Raw genomic sequence first — 15,761 nt, 5'->3', positions numbered from 1 at the left:
ATACACACAAGCTTATAGTGTAGGTGTGTCAACAAAGCGTCAGCAGAATTTCTTGGCCTATGCACGCGTGCATTAGAATTTCAGTTTTGCTCGTGACTGGTTTAGATGCCTTGTGTATTTTGTGTTTTATTTCGTTTAGCGTTGTTGTTGTTGTTATTCTTTTTGTTTAGCTTTTGATGTAATAATAATGTAGTCAGGAAAAAATTTAAAATTTATAATAGATGTTTTAAATACACTATGGTAAAGGGTATACAGTGGACGTTCACTAGTACGAATTATATAGTGTCAGGCCCTTTCGTAGTACCGAAAAATTCGTATTATTGAACAACACATTTTGTATGTTTAAATTCAAATAATACACATAAAATATTGGATTTTATTTATTTATGTTTTATTTTTCATGAAGAATTACATAACGAAAAAAAATATATTAAATGTGTATTATTTCAAATAAATTTATTTTACATAAACAGGCATAAAAGGGACATATTTACGTATACGAATTTTTAATTTTGAAAGTATCGTGAGTCCAATGGTTGAAATGGGATATGGAAGGTTTTAAATTTTAATGTTTTTAAAAATATGTGTGCCAAAAACAATTTAGATGTACATATCTGTTCTAAAATGTTCAGATTACATAAAATTTTTATTAGAAACCTGAATGGAATTTACCACATTCAAAAAAATTATCTAATTTAAAATTTTTGTGTTAAAAACATGGAATAGTTAAAGGATCACATATGGTAATGCTTAAACCCATTGGAGTGTGGAGTCATACTACTTTCAAAATTGACAGTTCATACATATATAAGTAACATTTTACTTATTAGAAAATCCATAATTGATGATTGATGTTTATTACTTAGTAAAATGATTCCTACGGCCTTTCAATAACAGCGCTATTGAGGCTTTTACATTTTTCTGATTGGCGTTATCATCCAATTTAATTTCTTCTCTTGGGTCACACAAAACACTTGTAGTGAATACAAAAAAACTTCTAAATTACTGAGCTAAAGGTGAATGATACGAAATAATAAATTAAAATCACAATAAAAACTTACATTCATACGTAAATAAAACCAAAATTCCCATAAAAGTGCGTTATTCGTACTATCGAACAGAAAAATTGTGACTTTATTCGTACTATAGAGCAGACAATGCAACAATTTTGCCATTCGTATTATTGGACATTCGTAATAAAGAGGGTACATACTATTGGACGTGAACTGTATAAGATTCGGCACAGCCGAATATAGTACTCTTACTTGTTTCAATATCATAAGAAAATATACGCAAATAGTAACTTCAAAATATTATTCTAAAATTCGATTAATCGACAAAAACTGTTGGAATTATTCTCTATTTTTAATTCGTTCAAAGAAAACTAAATATTTTCTTTGATTAATCGAATAATTTTTATTCGAATGACAACCCTAGCCAATAATAAAAATAATATCAAAATCATTTTAATGAGATTCATCAATAGTACTTACTCCAAAGTTACTAGCAGCGAAACGATCACTTGCCGAAACGGCCGATGAAGCGGTTGTATGAGCATAATAAGCATTAATGTTGGCTAATAATGTACTCATGACTGCTGGTACACCAGGGCAGAGATATTTGGCCGAAAGGCAATGAAAATGTGTCATAGCCTGATAAATATTCTCAATACCGTAACGCATAGCAAACTCGTCAACAATTTCTTCGGGTATTTCATCGAAATAAAGCTTCCATGCATCATCTCCTTTTTGCTGCGGCAATTTAACCTAAATAATTTATATAAAATTATAAATTATTTAGGTTTGTATAAAAAATGTCTTGACGAAGCACTTCCTATCAAGTAAATGTTTGGAATTTGATATATGAACTTACCATTCCTCCGTTATCTTCGCAAAGATAGTGAAATAAATTCTCATGCAAACAGGTGTATTGAACGTGATACGGGGCTACCTTTTCTTCTCCCTTAATTTCGACCGAAATATGAAGACGTATTGCTCCGGATACCGCTGATTTATCAGTACGTTTTTCTAAATTGTACCACACGTCCATTTCTCCAGACAAAGTTCGAACTTCAATTATAGTTTGGCCGAGAAAGTCATCAGATTCGCGTGTTAACTTTTGACGGAGTTTCGATTTTAAATCGTTATCTTCATCCCATACTCGCACCTTGATGCGATCTGACGAATTATGACACTCGCTATATACGATTGTAGTAATAATTATGTAAAAAAAATTGCAAAGAAAGAAAATGAAGTGAGTGACACTTGATAAATTTTTATAGATAATCCGCATTTTAATGTGTATTTTGTGTTTATTTCGCTGTCTCTGTTTCACGTGCACGTTTCTTTGAAAAGTTGGTGAAAAATAAACAAAAATCAGTTTAAATTTAAATAAAACTTAACATTTGAATTCAAACAAATTACGCCCAGAGAAAGAGAGCTGAATGGCCTGCTTAAAGTTTTGAAGAAAGAATTAGTATTTAATTATTACATACATACATCTAAATATATTATTATAAATATATTAGTATTTGTAATATAAATTCTAATATTTCAAGCTTGAATTTTAAAATTAATACCAGATCTAATTTACTTTCTAAATCAATATAAATAAGCATTTTCTTAAAATTAACTCGAATTATTACTTCTTCTCGAATAGAAACCAAAAATATTGAGCCACTTGTTAAAACACAATCATGCTGCAAACTCAAATTTTATGACCCTTATTTACCCTAATTGTACAAGATGTCTGGTTGTTGTTACATTGAATACGATAGGGGAAAAACAATTACGTTTGTTTTAAAAAATTTGTGACAGTAACTTCAACCTTACTGCTTTACCTAGGTTGTCGACAAAGAAACTTAATATTAATAACAAACAATCATTTATTCCTAAGGTCTTACAAGTACGAATCAGAAGGCGGAGCTAATAGGTTTGACTTAAATATTAAGAGATCTTGCCCGTTTTCTTCGACAGATTTAAAGAGCCACTGTTTTTAACGGGTTTTGAAAAAGTCAAAGACTATATAAAAGAATTTAGTCTAAGACAGTGTGTAGGTGTGTTAACATGTTGTACAAAATTTGTGCTAAATCGATTCGTTTTTCAAAACTAGTAATGCAATTTATTATTTCTTTATTTATGATATATAAAAGTAAACAAAATTCACTACTTAAATATACGCGAAATTCAATTTAAAGATATTTCGATTTCAAAACAATACTATAATTTTTTTCTTAGGATTTTTATATATGGAAAAACCTAATGTTTTTTCACTTACAGCAAATGATATAAAATTATTTATTTCAAAAGTAATATTTATAAAAGACGTAAATAAGAATCAATTATAAATATTTACTTCTCCAAAAATCCCGAAAGTACGTTAATGGTACAATAGTACAATAGTTAAATGCAGCTATCTTTCCAGTAGCTTCAGATGCGCTTGTTTTTGATGCTCGAAAATTGTCGTTTATTCAATGATGAAACAAAACACGAAAAATGTTTTAAACTTATTGGTTTTATGGAAAACAAGATGAATAACCAGTGGAGAAGCACTACTGTAAATTATTTGATGATGTAAAGGTTCAAAAATAAATCGTTGCAAATTAAAGATACAACACATTGCCATTTATTATGCTTTTTTTATTTATCGAATATATAACATAAATTGGTTAAAAATTGTATATGGTTTTAAAAAACATCCATAAAAATATATATGTTTAATATAAACTAACATAAGATTTATTGTATGAAATTTATAATTTTTATGTTTGGAATAGAATAATTTTAAATACATTATGCATTGAAAATTTGAGGTAAAGGAATAATGCCAACTAGTGAAAAGAACTTTTATTTACTTTAACTTTTTCAGTACTTTAGAATCCCACAAGTTGTATAATAATCCGAACCTCAATCATTGAAATTTTAAATAATAACACCATTTAGACTTATAAATAGGTATGAGTAAGTAAAGAGTGGCAACTGAAGTAGAAGATAGCATTGGCTTCAATATCTCTCCGTTGTTTTGACTATTAGTGTTTATATTTTAATTCCGCAATATTTACAAATTTAAAGAAATAATAAATTTTTAAGATCACAAATTCCAATACTTGTAAATCTCGATGAAATAGTTATGCTTAATTGTGTAATGTCTTTAAAACATTAAATAATATGTTTGATGATTCAAATTGTTCTATATAGCACAAAAACTGCTGTTGAAATTACGTACACAATGTTACAAACTTGAAGAAAAATAGTTTAAGTCGATGTTGAAATTTAAATTTATTTTTTTAGCAAATAATTCATTTACATATTATTTAGATCATTTGTTAAATATTACTGAAAATAGTTGATTAGTTTCTGAAATAAGAAAGCAAAATGTACGAGTTTGAATTAAACAGAGAAAATTCAAAAAATATCACTGAAGAATTACCTATGAGTATTAAAGAGAAATTATATTTGACTAAAAATACTATCAGAGATGCATTCTGATAAAAAAAATTGTTTTAAAGGGTATACTTTGATTTTATAAAGTTAATTGCTGTAATCACCATTTATAATTGTGTTTTTTTGCAGTTTATCACTAAGAGAAACCTTTATGTTAGATTTTTTGATAAGTGGTTGAGATAAACCGAAATGAAGAACAAAATAAGTCGCTACATTGATTTTTATTTGGTGAATTTTATTTTTAAAAGCAAAACAGTAAATCGCAAATGTAAATACACGATTAGGACACACATGCACACAAACAATCTTCAGAAATCAGAAAACAATAACAATATACTCTCCCACTCTCATATAAGCAAGAGAAAAAAGGAATACAAAAACCAAATGCTCAGCCAAAAACATAAGTAGTAAAGGTTATACTAAACCATTTAAGTAAAAATCATTTTATAACTGTTATTCTGAGTGAATTATTAAAAAACAAAAATAAATCACAATTCAATCACTTTGTTTATGTAGCCCAGTTATTTTCAGTCTGTAGTCATAATTTCGCAGCACAGATTATATTTAAAGGGAATTAAGAAATTTACATAAATATTCTTAAAATTTTTTATATTATAGCTATAAGTCTGCTTTATAACATGTATGAAATGAAACTGCACCTGTGATGATATCGCGATTACGACCTGCCTACCTAACCAAACATGGTCGATCATTTGAAACCTTTCAACCCCTATTTTTAGGATCTATGAGCTAGGTGCTATAAGAATCTAACCATTACATTATTTTATTTATTATTTACGTAAACATATGTGGAATATCGTGTCAAGTGACCCATCTTCCGATTTGTATGAAATTTGCACTAATTAGTTAGTACTATGGAATAGTAGGAAAGATACAAATTTTCAGCTCCATCGGTCAAGAACTGCCGGAGTCAGAAGGCGTAAGGTCGGACATTTCATTTCTTTTCTCCTGTTGGAGAAAGTCGAACATTTTGGTCAAATGAGTGAAACCTTTCTCCTATTGGTCCTAGCAAATATTGTCCAAAGGAGTTTAAAATATTTCTTTGCTTCTTTTTAATGTTTTTTTTTGCTTAAAATACAGCTTGAATGGCCCATAATGGATGTGAGTGGGATATCCGTCAAAAAAATTATTTTTTAACCCAACAATATTTTTTTTAATATTTGGCACTTAATTTGTACCTACTTTTTCAAAATAGACACTCTTGATTTATTTTTTGCTAACTAAAAAATAATGCTTAGAATATTTCCTTTGAGAGCTTTGTGGTCACTTAATGGGATGCAAGGGACTATTGTGAATATTTTGAAAGATATCCCACTCGCATTCTAATATAGGAAGGAATTTGAATAAGCTTTCTTTTAAACCAAAAAAGGGCCTATTAAAAAAATAGAAAATAAATAAATTTTAAAATTAAAATAAAAATGTTTGGAAATAAAGAAATAGCTGTCTGAACTCCTTTGGACAATGTTTGCTAGGACCATTAGGTGAAATATTACACTCATTTGAATAAAACCCTTTTTGACCCTGTATCCACCTTTGACCCATTCTAAGTCTGGCAGGTCTTGACCAATAGAGCTAAAAAATTGATTCTAACCTACTGTCAATAGTACTAAACTTAGTGCAAATTTCGTCTTTAGCTCCTGACTGACTAAAAACATTGTACATTATAAGCAAAAATTTGTGTAAAATAAATAAAATATTTTTTTCTTCGATTTTAAACAGTGTTATTACATAATTCCTTCGTTGCCAGGAATATGTCATTAAAAAAACTTCAATATTTAAAAAATAAAATTCCAATATTTTAAATAACAAATTATTTATTAGTTTTCATTCAACATTTTTTTATTTAAAGAAGTCGGCGTTCTTTCCATCATGAAATTACGTCCGCATTTTAAGTAATGCAATTTCGGTTCTGTTTCGATTAACTATTTAACGCATTAAACAAAGTTTTTAATGACATATTTATATATGTAACTAAAATGCACATCTTTATAGTGGTATTTCGATCATTTATTAATTTATTTTTATATAATTTTGTATTTTCGAAGGATATTATCTTCATAAAGATATAATGCTACCAAATACAAAATAAGTTCGAAGTAGCTAGAAATCAGAATAAATCAGAATAAATATATTGATTAAATTAAATATATTGCCTATATGAAGTTTTCTTTGAGAGAAGCTGACACAATTCTTTTTTATACACTTAAGTATTTTAATTTATTATTTTTTTTAATTATTATTGTTTTGCTAAGTAGGTAACGAAAAATTTTTGCCGCCAATTCTAAACTTATTCTAAAATTTATCTCGATCTCTTCTTAACGGCCTCTGCTTAATGGAATTTTTTAAAATTAAAAATTTACTTTTTGTTTATTTTTGGTTCACCAAATTTCTAATTATTTTATGTTTTAAAATATGTCTCATGTATATAAAAATATTATTCAAAAAATTAGATTTGCATCCGCACTCTCATACTTTCATTCCTATTAGCATACTATTAGCATACTCTCATACTTTCATTCCTATTAGCAAGTACAGTGGTTTTCGCTTCAAATTTTGCAAAAATTTAAACATTTTTTATTAATTATATTAAGTTTCGAGAAAAAAATCTTTGCATTTTTAATGATATATCACTATTTTTGAAATAACTTTAAAAAACAAATTATTAACAGTAGTGTGTTTCTTATCTAAATTTAAATTTTTATTTGTGAAATTTTTAGTTTTTACATTAACAACAATAAATTGCTCTCAAACTGAATATACGTATTTGAAATTTGGTAAATCTATATGAAAGGCCGTAGTCTGACGTATTATTTTTAAAACTCAGTTCAAAAATTCAGCCAGTTTACATGTATTAGAGTGTATCGTAAGACATAATTTTGTTGAGAAACATCTTAGATAGTTTATGCATTGATGTGTTCAGTATTGAAAATATTTTACATAATAAATACTACTTTTTATATTTATCAGTATGATTTAATGGGATTGGCTGTATTTATATTATTCTTAAAAAAGGGTGTTTACGACCATATTGATGGGGTAACGTAATCAAGCGAAACTCAATAAAACGTTGAATTAAGCTGATATTTTAACTGTGTAACATTTAAGCGAAAACTACTGTAGATGCACATATCGCTCATTTACCACAATGCTGACACAACCCAAACGACGGCTTTGAATCTTGAAATGAATTATACTATTTTTAAATAGAAAATAGAAAAAGTAAATAAAAGACTCAGTTCCATAATCCAGAATAACGAGTTATGCCAGTCTTCTAGTAAATGAGCGTTACGTGTATTCAAAGGCAGTATTATATTCATATACAAAAAACCTGTGCCCCAAGTCCTTTTTAAGAAATGGGAAAGTTTTGAATATTGTTTAATTGTGTGTTAAAAATAGTTTACTGTTGTTTTTTTTTCTTTAAATGGAGATGTCGTAGACAAAAATACTCACAAATGAAATTTTTCATTCCACACAGGATTTAATTCCTGGGGCATGGTACGAGTACGCTTTTTCACCTTGCTAACCTGCACCGTCACATATGGATCACTGGTACCGCTTTTATCCTTCGCTATCAGGCCTTGAGCACATATCACTGCGCAGGTTTTAAATAATGATTTATTTTTTTGTTTATCAATTAATAATGTATATTTAAGTGATGGGTCGCATATATATTTTTATAATTATGAATTTTGATCAGCGCCAGCGTTGGTTCATCGATGTTCGTTTCAATATTATCAAAGGTTTAGTTTGTTGCATATGAGTGCATTACAGATTACGGTAAATAAAACAAAAAGGAGAACATTTACATAATAATAAGAGTAATAACAATTAATAGCGTAAATTAATAGTAAAATGGTGTTAGTAAGGATATATTTATTACATACAAATATGTGTGTCACATATCGGAGTGAATGTGAATGCGTATGAAAATAAGAATGGGATAGACATTATACGTTTTTTTGTGTTTTTTTTTAATTCATAAATGAAACAATAAAGCATAATAAATAGAGAAATGTTAAACATATTGATAAATAGAAAGCGACAGAATAATATAGGATAAAGAATTTTTAATATCGATTTTTGAAAATGCAACATAAAATGCGTTTGTAAAATTACATATCAAATTAAATCGTGGAAATCAATTATTGGTGTGAGAATGTGTTTGTGCATAATTTGAGTATAAATTGTTTTCGAATGAAAGTGACGAGAGTGGTGTATAGTGTGGAGTGTTTAACATAGTTATGTTTTATAAAATCAATCGAAGATTAAATTGATTTTTGGACATATTTTGTTGAATAATATGAAACGAACAGAACCATATAGTTTATTGTTAATATACATATTTTTGTTTCAAGGAAGAAAGAAGAAGAGAAAAAAACGGAATATTTTTAAATTAAATGCATTTTTTTAATTTTTGTTAATTTTATTAAACACATATATACAAATAACAACACAAATAGTTGCGAACGTTTAGTATTAAAAAAGGATACCAAAGAAACATGTTAACAAATAAATTAAATTATAAAAGACAAAATTAAACAAACAAACGAACGAAAAAAAATCGGCAGCCCAACATCAACGAAACTTTCAGAATCTTATAAGATTATTAATTTAACTTCGGCAATACAAACTAATTATTTATTTTTTGTTATGTATAGTTTTATGACATACACACATGTAAATATTTTTTATAATACTTGGCCAATCTTTACGAGCGATTATATTAAAATTAATATTTGAATTAATACTTGTTTTTGAGTATTTAGTTAGTTAATTTTGTTTGCTAATTGAAGCGGCAATGGAGGTAGTTTGAGCAAGAAATGCAAAAGTGTAAACAGCTTATGCAAAAAAAATAATTAATTTTCTAATGAATTATTTTCAAAATGTTTTATTTCTTTACTATAAATTATAGATTTTTTGTTTGATTTTAATTTAACTGGCATTTAATTGACAACTCAAAAACTCGCTCTTAGTATGCAAATATTATTAGAAAATGTCCACTTACTTCAGCAGAGAGAATGTGTTATGGAATTTAGTACCACGATTCAATCCAAATTGGATTATTAACTCTTATGCATAAATATGCAATAATTATGTTTATGTCCTAAATTAAATTTCTTGCACATAGAATTTAACCATGTTCTTGCGTAAACTTCATTTGTAGGTACTAGTGCATGAGTGCGTTAAGAATGACTTACAATTCTCTCGCTTATTGATAACAGTGACGGTTTCTATTGTTTTGTTTTAATCTTGTACTCAACATTAAAGGGAATTAACATCAGAATTAATTCATTTTTTTTGACCATTAATTGGCACTTGATTGCCAACTCAAAAACCCGTTGTAAGAGTTTACTTTAATTCGACAAAAATGCAAATAGTCAATGGTAATTATTTTTTTTTAATTTTTTCACACACATACATATGCATGGCATAATTTGTAACAAGTTACCGATAAGTGTACCCATGCAGATGTTTAGTAGGTACTTAGAAATGCCTCCTGCACATATACTTACATATCTTTTGAATTAATTGCTAACAGTAAAAACATATTACGGCTTAAGAATTGCAGTAATCGAGCATGTTAGAAATTGGCATAACTTCAGAATTGGTTAAATATTTGATATCAGTAATACTAATCGAATTTATACATTCGGATGGAAAACAGTCTATAGTTTTTAATATAGTAATATATTTCATAAAACTCTAAATATATTGTGAGACCTGAAGAATATTATTTTTTTTACTTAACAAAATTTAACTAAACATAACAGTAAACATTTTTTAAAAATTCAACAGCTGAGTGTTTATAAACTAAAATTTTACATATTTTCAAGCCTTTAGAAGAGATAAAAATTTGACTTTCGTCTTAATCGCTTTGTTGGGCTGTGTAGTTAAGAAATATATTTATTAATAAAAATTAAGAAAAATTTTAACAAATTGTACTGAAAATCAAAAATTAACAATAATTTTGTGCACTGTTAGATAGAAATTTAATTCAACATTAATATTGCAGAAATAAAAATTTAAAAGGAAAATATAAAATGTAGTTATTTTTAGTTCGATTTGTTCCATTTCTTTAAAACTCACAAAAATAATACTTCTCTAAGCAATTGTCAAACTAGTTTTTTTAATTTTTTTTTTTGTTTTTATTATAATATTTTATTAAATTTGAAACCAATCCTTAAATTACCAAAAAAAATTATAAATATACATTTAAATGAAAAAGTAATGATTTATAAATATATAAATACAAGGTTTGCAAGTATTTGTTTTAAATTTAAATATATACACACACGTAAATACATACATATATTCACAGGACAGCAAGAATGTGTATTTAGTGGTGGTGGTCTGTTGGGTGGTAAGGTGTTAGACATGTGTAAGTTTTATAAAAGTTAGTTCTTTTACATAATTAAGCCGAATTAAAAAAGTTGAAAATCCTACATTTAATAATTTTACATGAACCAAAGTAAATATATTATATAATCTCCACTAACAGATCAAATAATGTATACACGCGCGGACCCACGGGGAGAGAAAAAAAAAGGAAAGCTATAATCATACAAATCCATATTTTACATTTGAATATTAACGAAAAAGATTTCTTCTATTTTCTACTTCAAATAATGACAAATCGAATAAATATTTTATCAATAGTGATTTAACAATTTCTCTCGGCATTTTCAGAATTATTTGTCCTTTAATTTTTAAAATTTTAATAAATTTTTTAACTTTTTTCATTTGAGAAAAGTAATGCTACTTTTCTCAATCAAAATGGTTTTCCCCTACTCTCATTTAAACTTTATTGCAAAAAAGGTGTTTACGTCAACCAGAATAAAAATTTGCAATTTCGAACAAGGAAAAAAGTTGAGTAAATAAATATACTATGTTTAGATGCGAAATTAATTAGTGGAGATTATATAAAAACATTCGACACAGCCGAATAGTGCGTTTGAGTTTTCATACAGAAGGTTTCAGTGACAATTTCAATCATTATCTGGTGAGATGCATACAATTATGTTATACAACATATGCATATTCTATAGATTTAGTTATTGTATAATAGGAAATTTATTGATTTTTAATTATAGTACAAACATTTGTGCAAGAATAATTAAGTTTTCAAATGAAATATTTTTTGCATGTTTTCTAAGATAACTAATTTATCTGCCATATTCAATATACATTATGTATAAAAAAGTATATTATCCTATTATGTATATGTCCTAAACTATAGAAGATGAATATATTATATAAAATTGTACGCTTTTCATCACCAAATTCATTCCTGGTCTCTGGAATTTTTGATAAATTTGCTAAGAATAAATTAAATTTTGAACTATTAAATGTTAGTAGCCCCTAACTGCATGAAATTATAATTTCTTAATTTCAAAAATGTGAATTCAATTTTAATAAACATGTTGTGTCGAAGAGAAAAATACATATTTTCAGTGTTCTTTTCAAGATAATCATTAATTTGGAAAAATGTTCCCCAAGTGAAAAACTTTTATACAAATCATAAATTTAATAAAAAAAACAAACAAAATGTTATTTGTGTATTATTAATAGATTACCCGATATCGAGAAATTGTAAAATTTATTCTACTTTTCTGGTGAGAAATATACTTACATTCTTGCTTTATTTATTTTGGGTTGGTATAAAAGAAAATTTTTCATATGTCTACCTGTAGTCGTATTTTTTTATATAAGTCACTGGCAATGTTTAGGAGTTTATCTGAATCGGATTCGGGAAAGAGTTTTTATATGGGTTTTGAAAACTTCGTTATAAGTTTTCATCAGTTAAAACTGCGAATTGCAATTTTGATATTTAAAAACTTAAGTCCATTTAATAAAAAAGGTTGCATTGACATATCCATTGCCGGACCACTTTGATTAGGTAACAGCAGCAAGTAACCGGTAGACCGAAATACGAATCCATTAAATAAAACACGAACATACCCTGACAAAAGTGAAATTCAATGATGCCATTTCAATTAGATACCGGAAACTTCATGTAGATAAAACAGAGGAATACACTGTGATTAAGTAAACCTTAAATTTGACTTTAAAAGGTACTGTTGAAGTCGAATTTATCGAAAAGTCCAATGCACACTGAATACATGATAAAATTTATTCGTCTGGTTTTTGCAGAATTGAACAATATTATATCGCTTTGAGCAAAATATTAAATAACATGCAGTTAGGGGTTTAGTTATTTTTACATAAATTTTGATAAAATATATAATTAATTATTTTTTAATCTTTTGAAACCAATTTTATACTGTTTTTGCCTATTTTGTATGTATTTTGTAGGTATCATTGACGATGTGTTACACAGCTTAATTAGTTCAAAATGTATGTATTTGTGTTGTATATTTCAACGTTTTTACTTAATGTAAAAAAATTAAAAAAATCGCATTCTATGATCATTATGTGAGTTGTATGTTGGTGTTGTGGATTTACATATTAAAGTAAGTATGTAGTTATCCAAACGGACCATCATATTTATTTGTTAGTTATAAGCATTTTCAACTTTCATTTCACAATGTGCATTTAAGTTTTATACTAATGATTATGTTAATACACACTATTTGTAGTTTTTCGGAAATCTGCAGTTTTATTAAAGAAATAAATATAATACTTAAAACATTCACAATCAATCATAAAAACGACCTATGTAAGTATATTAGTTTTAGTGTATTTATATTTTGTTGTTGCTTCTAGATTACTAAAAAAATAAATATTACATTTCATTATCTGCAAATGTTTTATTTAATAAAATATTTTAAACACAAGTGCTGGGGTTCAATGTAATGATAAACACAAAATTTCCATCTTTTCTAAAGCGAATGTATATAATGTGGAAGCCAAGGCAAATTCACCATGATTCGAACAACCTCAGTCATCCTTTTTATGTACATGTACTATATACATGTGCAAAGTTTCGTGTCAAGTGCCCAACTTAAAATGCCGATTTAGATGAATTTTGTTCCAAGGTTATTACTGTAGTAGACAAGATCCAAGCGAAAATTATCCAATAGATCAGAAATAAGTTTTTTTAATAGAATTTTTTTAAACAATTATACACTTTCCATTAAGGGGTTTATAGTCGCCTAAGGGGATGTGAATGGGATATCTATAAAAAAAATATTTTTTATCTCAAGAATAAAATTTTTCAATATAAGCATTTTATTTTCCCCCATTGATTCCAAAATGGACTTTTTTCTAAGCTTTTAAAGATAATAGTCTAAGCTTAAAAGAAAGCTAAGACCATATCCTTTAAAAGATATTTTGTGACAACGCGTTGTAGGCTTCTGTCAAGAAAGTTGTAATGATGAATTGTCATTTAACAAGTTACACACTGTAGTTTGTAACGCGTCTGTCTTGAAAAGTTCAGCAACTTTTGACGCGTCGGCGGCTGGTTAGGGTTCTATTTATATATACAACACAACGCAGATTTTGCCAACTAAAATTTAATATTACATGATTACAATTATTAAAAACATTGTACAATAACGCTTACAAAATAATACCGTTTGAAGTGTCGTAATATGATGCAATGCTAATGTAAAATGTAATTTTACAGTCAATCTCTAATGGTATGGAGTTATATGTCATATGGATCGAATTAGTATTACCCTTTTTGTTTTCTTGAATATTTTAACTACCTCTGCGAACCAAAATAACAAAACATTCATGGAAAAAAGTTATTTGGTTTTTTACATTTGAAAACATTTAGTTTTTTATAAGGTCTTCAACAAAAATTTTCTTAGGAAGCTTGTTCTAAATAACCAAAATAACAAAACTTTCGTGAAAAACTTTTTGTAACTTTTTACATTTGAAAACATTTAGACCTTATACAATTCTTCTACAAAAACTTTCTAAAATTATTTTTTCTTAGCAAGCATGTTTCAAAATCAATTACCAGCAATCACAGAGTTAAACATTATGACCTTTTTATTGATAAATAAGCTATGATAAATTATTATAAATAAGATACTTTAGACTTTATTTTAAAATTGATTTGTATTGGATTTTGTTTAAATGTAAAGCGTGTTCTTATTAACAAGTTTGTAAAAAACATTTTTACAAATTTGATTTCAACAAATTCTCGTAAGTTTTATTTTATTTTTAATTTTTTTTAGTTAACTTGTAAATTTTGTGAAATTTGTGTTTATTTATTGTTTAATGACATTTTATAAATCATCTAATACATACATTAAGATATTATACGTTTTGGGGATCCATAACTTTAGTTCAATGAAAAATACAACACTTGCCTGCTTGCCACTGTTGATGAGGCAATTAATTTTTTAATTTCTGCAACAAACTATTGTATTTTGATTGTACTGTTTATCAGACTGAGCGGCAACATAGGCTGAGCTGATAGGTCTCATTAATTTCATATATTCTTTAATTCTAATTTTTAAATCATTTTTCGAAAACTCGAAAAAACATCTTCAAGTGAAATAATACATGAAGGTGACATCTTCTTTAAAAAATACATCAACATAATCTCCATTAATTTAGGTAAATAAAAGCATTTTTTGTTAATTATTTTTTAAGTTGTAAACTGAGGAACACAACGCATTGGTTTTGTATAAATTCATGGTATTACGAAGGAAAATAATTAAAGTTTTGCAAAACAAAAATGTTATAAAGATTTCTTAAATGCTTCAAAATGTTATCAAAGCATTCTTATTTGTAACATCTTTAGCGTTTATTATTTTGATTATCAACACTTTTTATATACAAACATAAGTTATAAATGAATATCAAGCTATACTATTATTATTAATGTTCTAAAAATAATAGACACAACATTTTCAGATCAACTTTTTTCCGTCATTATCTTATTAAGAATTTTTGACTTGCGGCGACATTTTAATGTTGTTCATAAGCGGGAAAACCAAAATAAGCAATTAAAATGAATTGTGTGTTCCAATGTAAAAGATATTACCACGTTCAGAACTTATTTTTTATCAATTTTTCTACATATTTAATGCACATAAAAAAACTTTTTTGAGCTTTTATCTGCGTTTTTAAAATAATAATACACCGTAAGACTTAACACTATTTATTAAGTACGCTGGCGAAAAGGCAAATTTGTAGAATGGCAGTATTGCTTTATTGCTATTTGAAACTAATTTTAACGATTATATAATTTGTAATTTTAAATAACAATTAATTTAACTAAATATTATTAAAATATATACATATTATATAATAAAACTGTATACATGGATTTTTTTTTATAAAATTGAAGTTATTTTTACTTTTAAGTATTATTTTAATATA

The 15,761-nt window shown here is 26.7% G+C and overlaps 1 protein-coding gene across 1 annotated transcript in view; it reads right to left on the bottom strand.

Annotated features, from left to right (window-relative positions):
- The window catches only part of LOC111687737, a 123,185-nt gene that overhangs the window by 51,972 nt on the left and 55,452 nt on the right, over positions 1-15,761 (bottom strand). The window contains exons 9-11 of the mRNA XM_046953511.1: positions 7,914-8,055; positions 1,873-2,197; positions 1,494-1,766 (exon numbers count right to left, since the gene is read on the bottom strand). Coding sequence (XP_046809467.1) covers positions 1,494-1,766; positions 1,873-2,197; positions 7,914-8,055 — 740 coding nt within the window. The remainder of the gene's footprint in view (positions 1-1,493; positions 1,767-1,872; positions 2,198-7,913; positions 8,056-15,761) is intronic.

The sequence above is a fragment of the Lucilia cuprina genome, chromosome X (assembly GCF_022045245.1).
Source record: "Lucilia cuprina isolate Lc7/37 chromosome X, ASM2204524v1, whole genome shotgun sequence".
Classification (NCBI taxonomy): Eukaryota; Metazoa; Arthropoda; class Insecta; order Diptera; family Calliphoridae; genus Lucilia; species Lucilia cuprina.
This window is presented reverse-complemented; position numbering and strand designations above follow the sequence as displayed.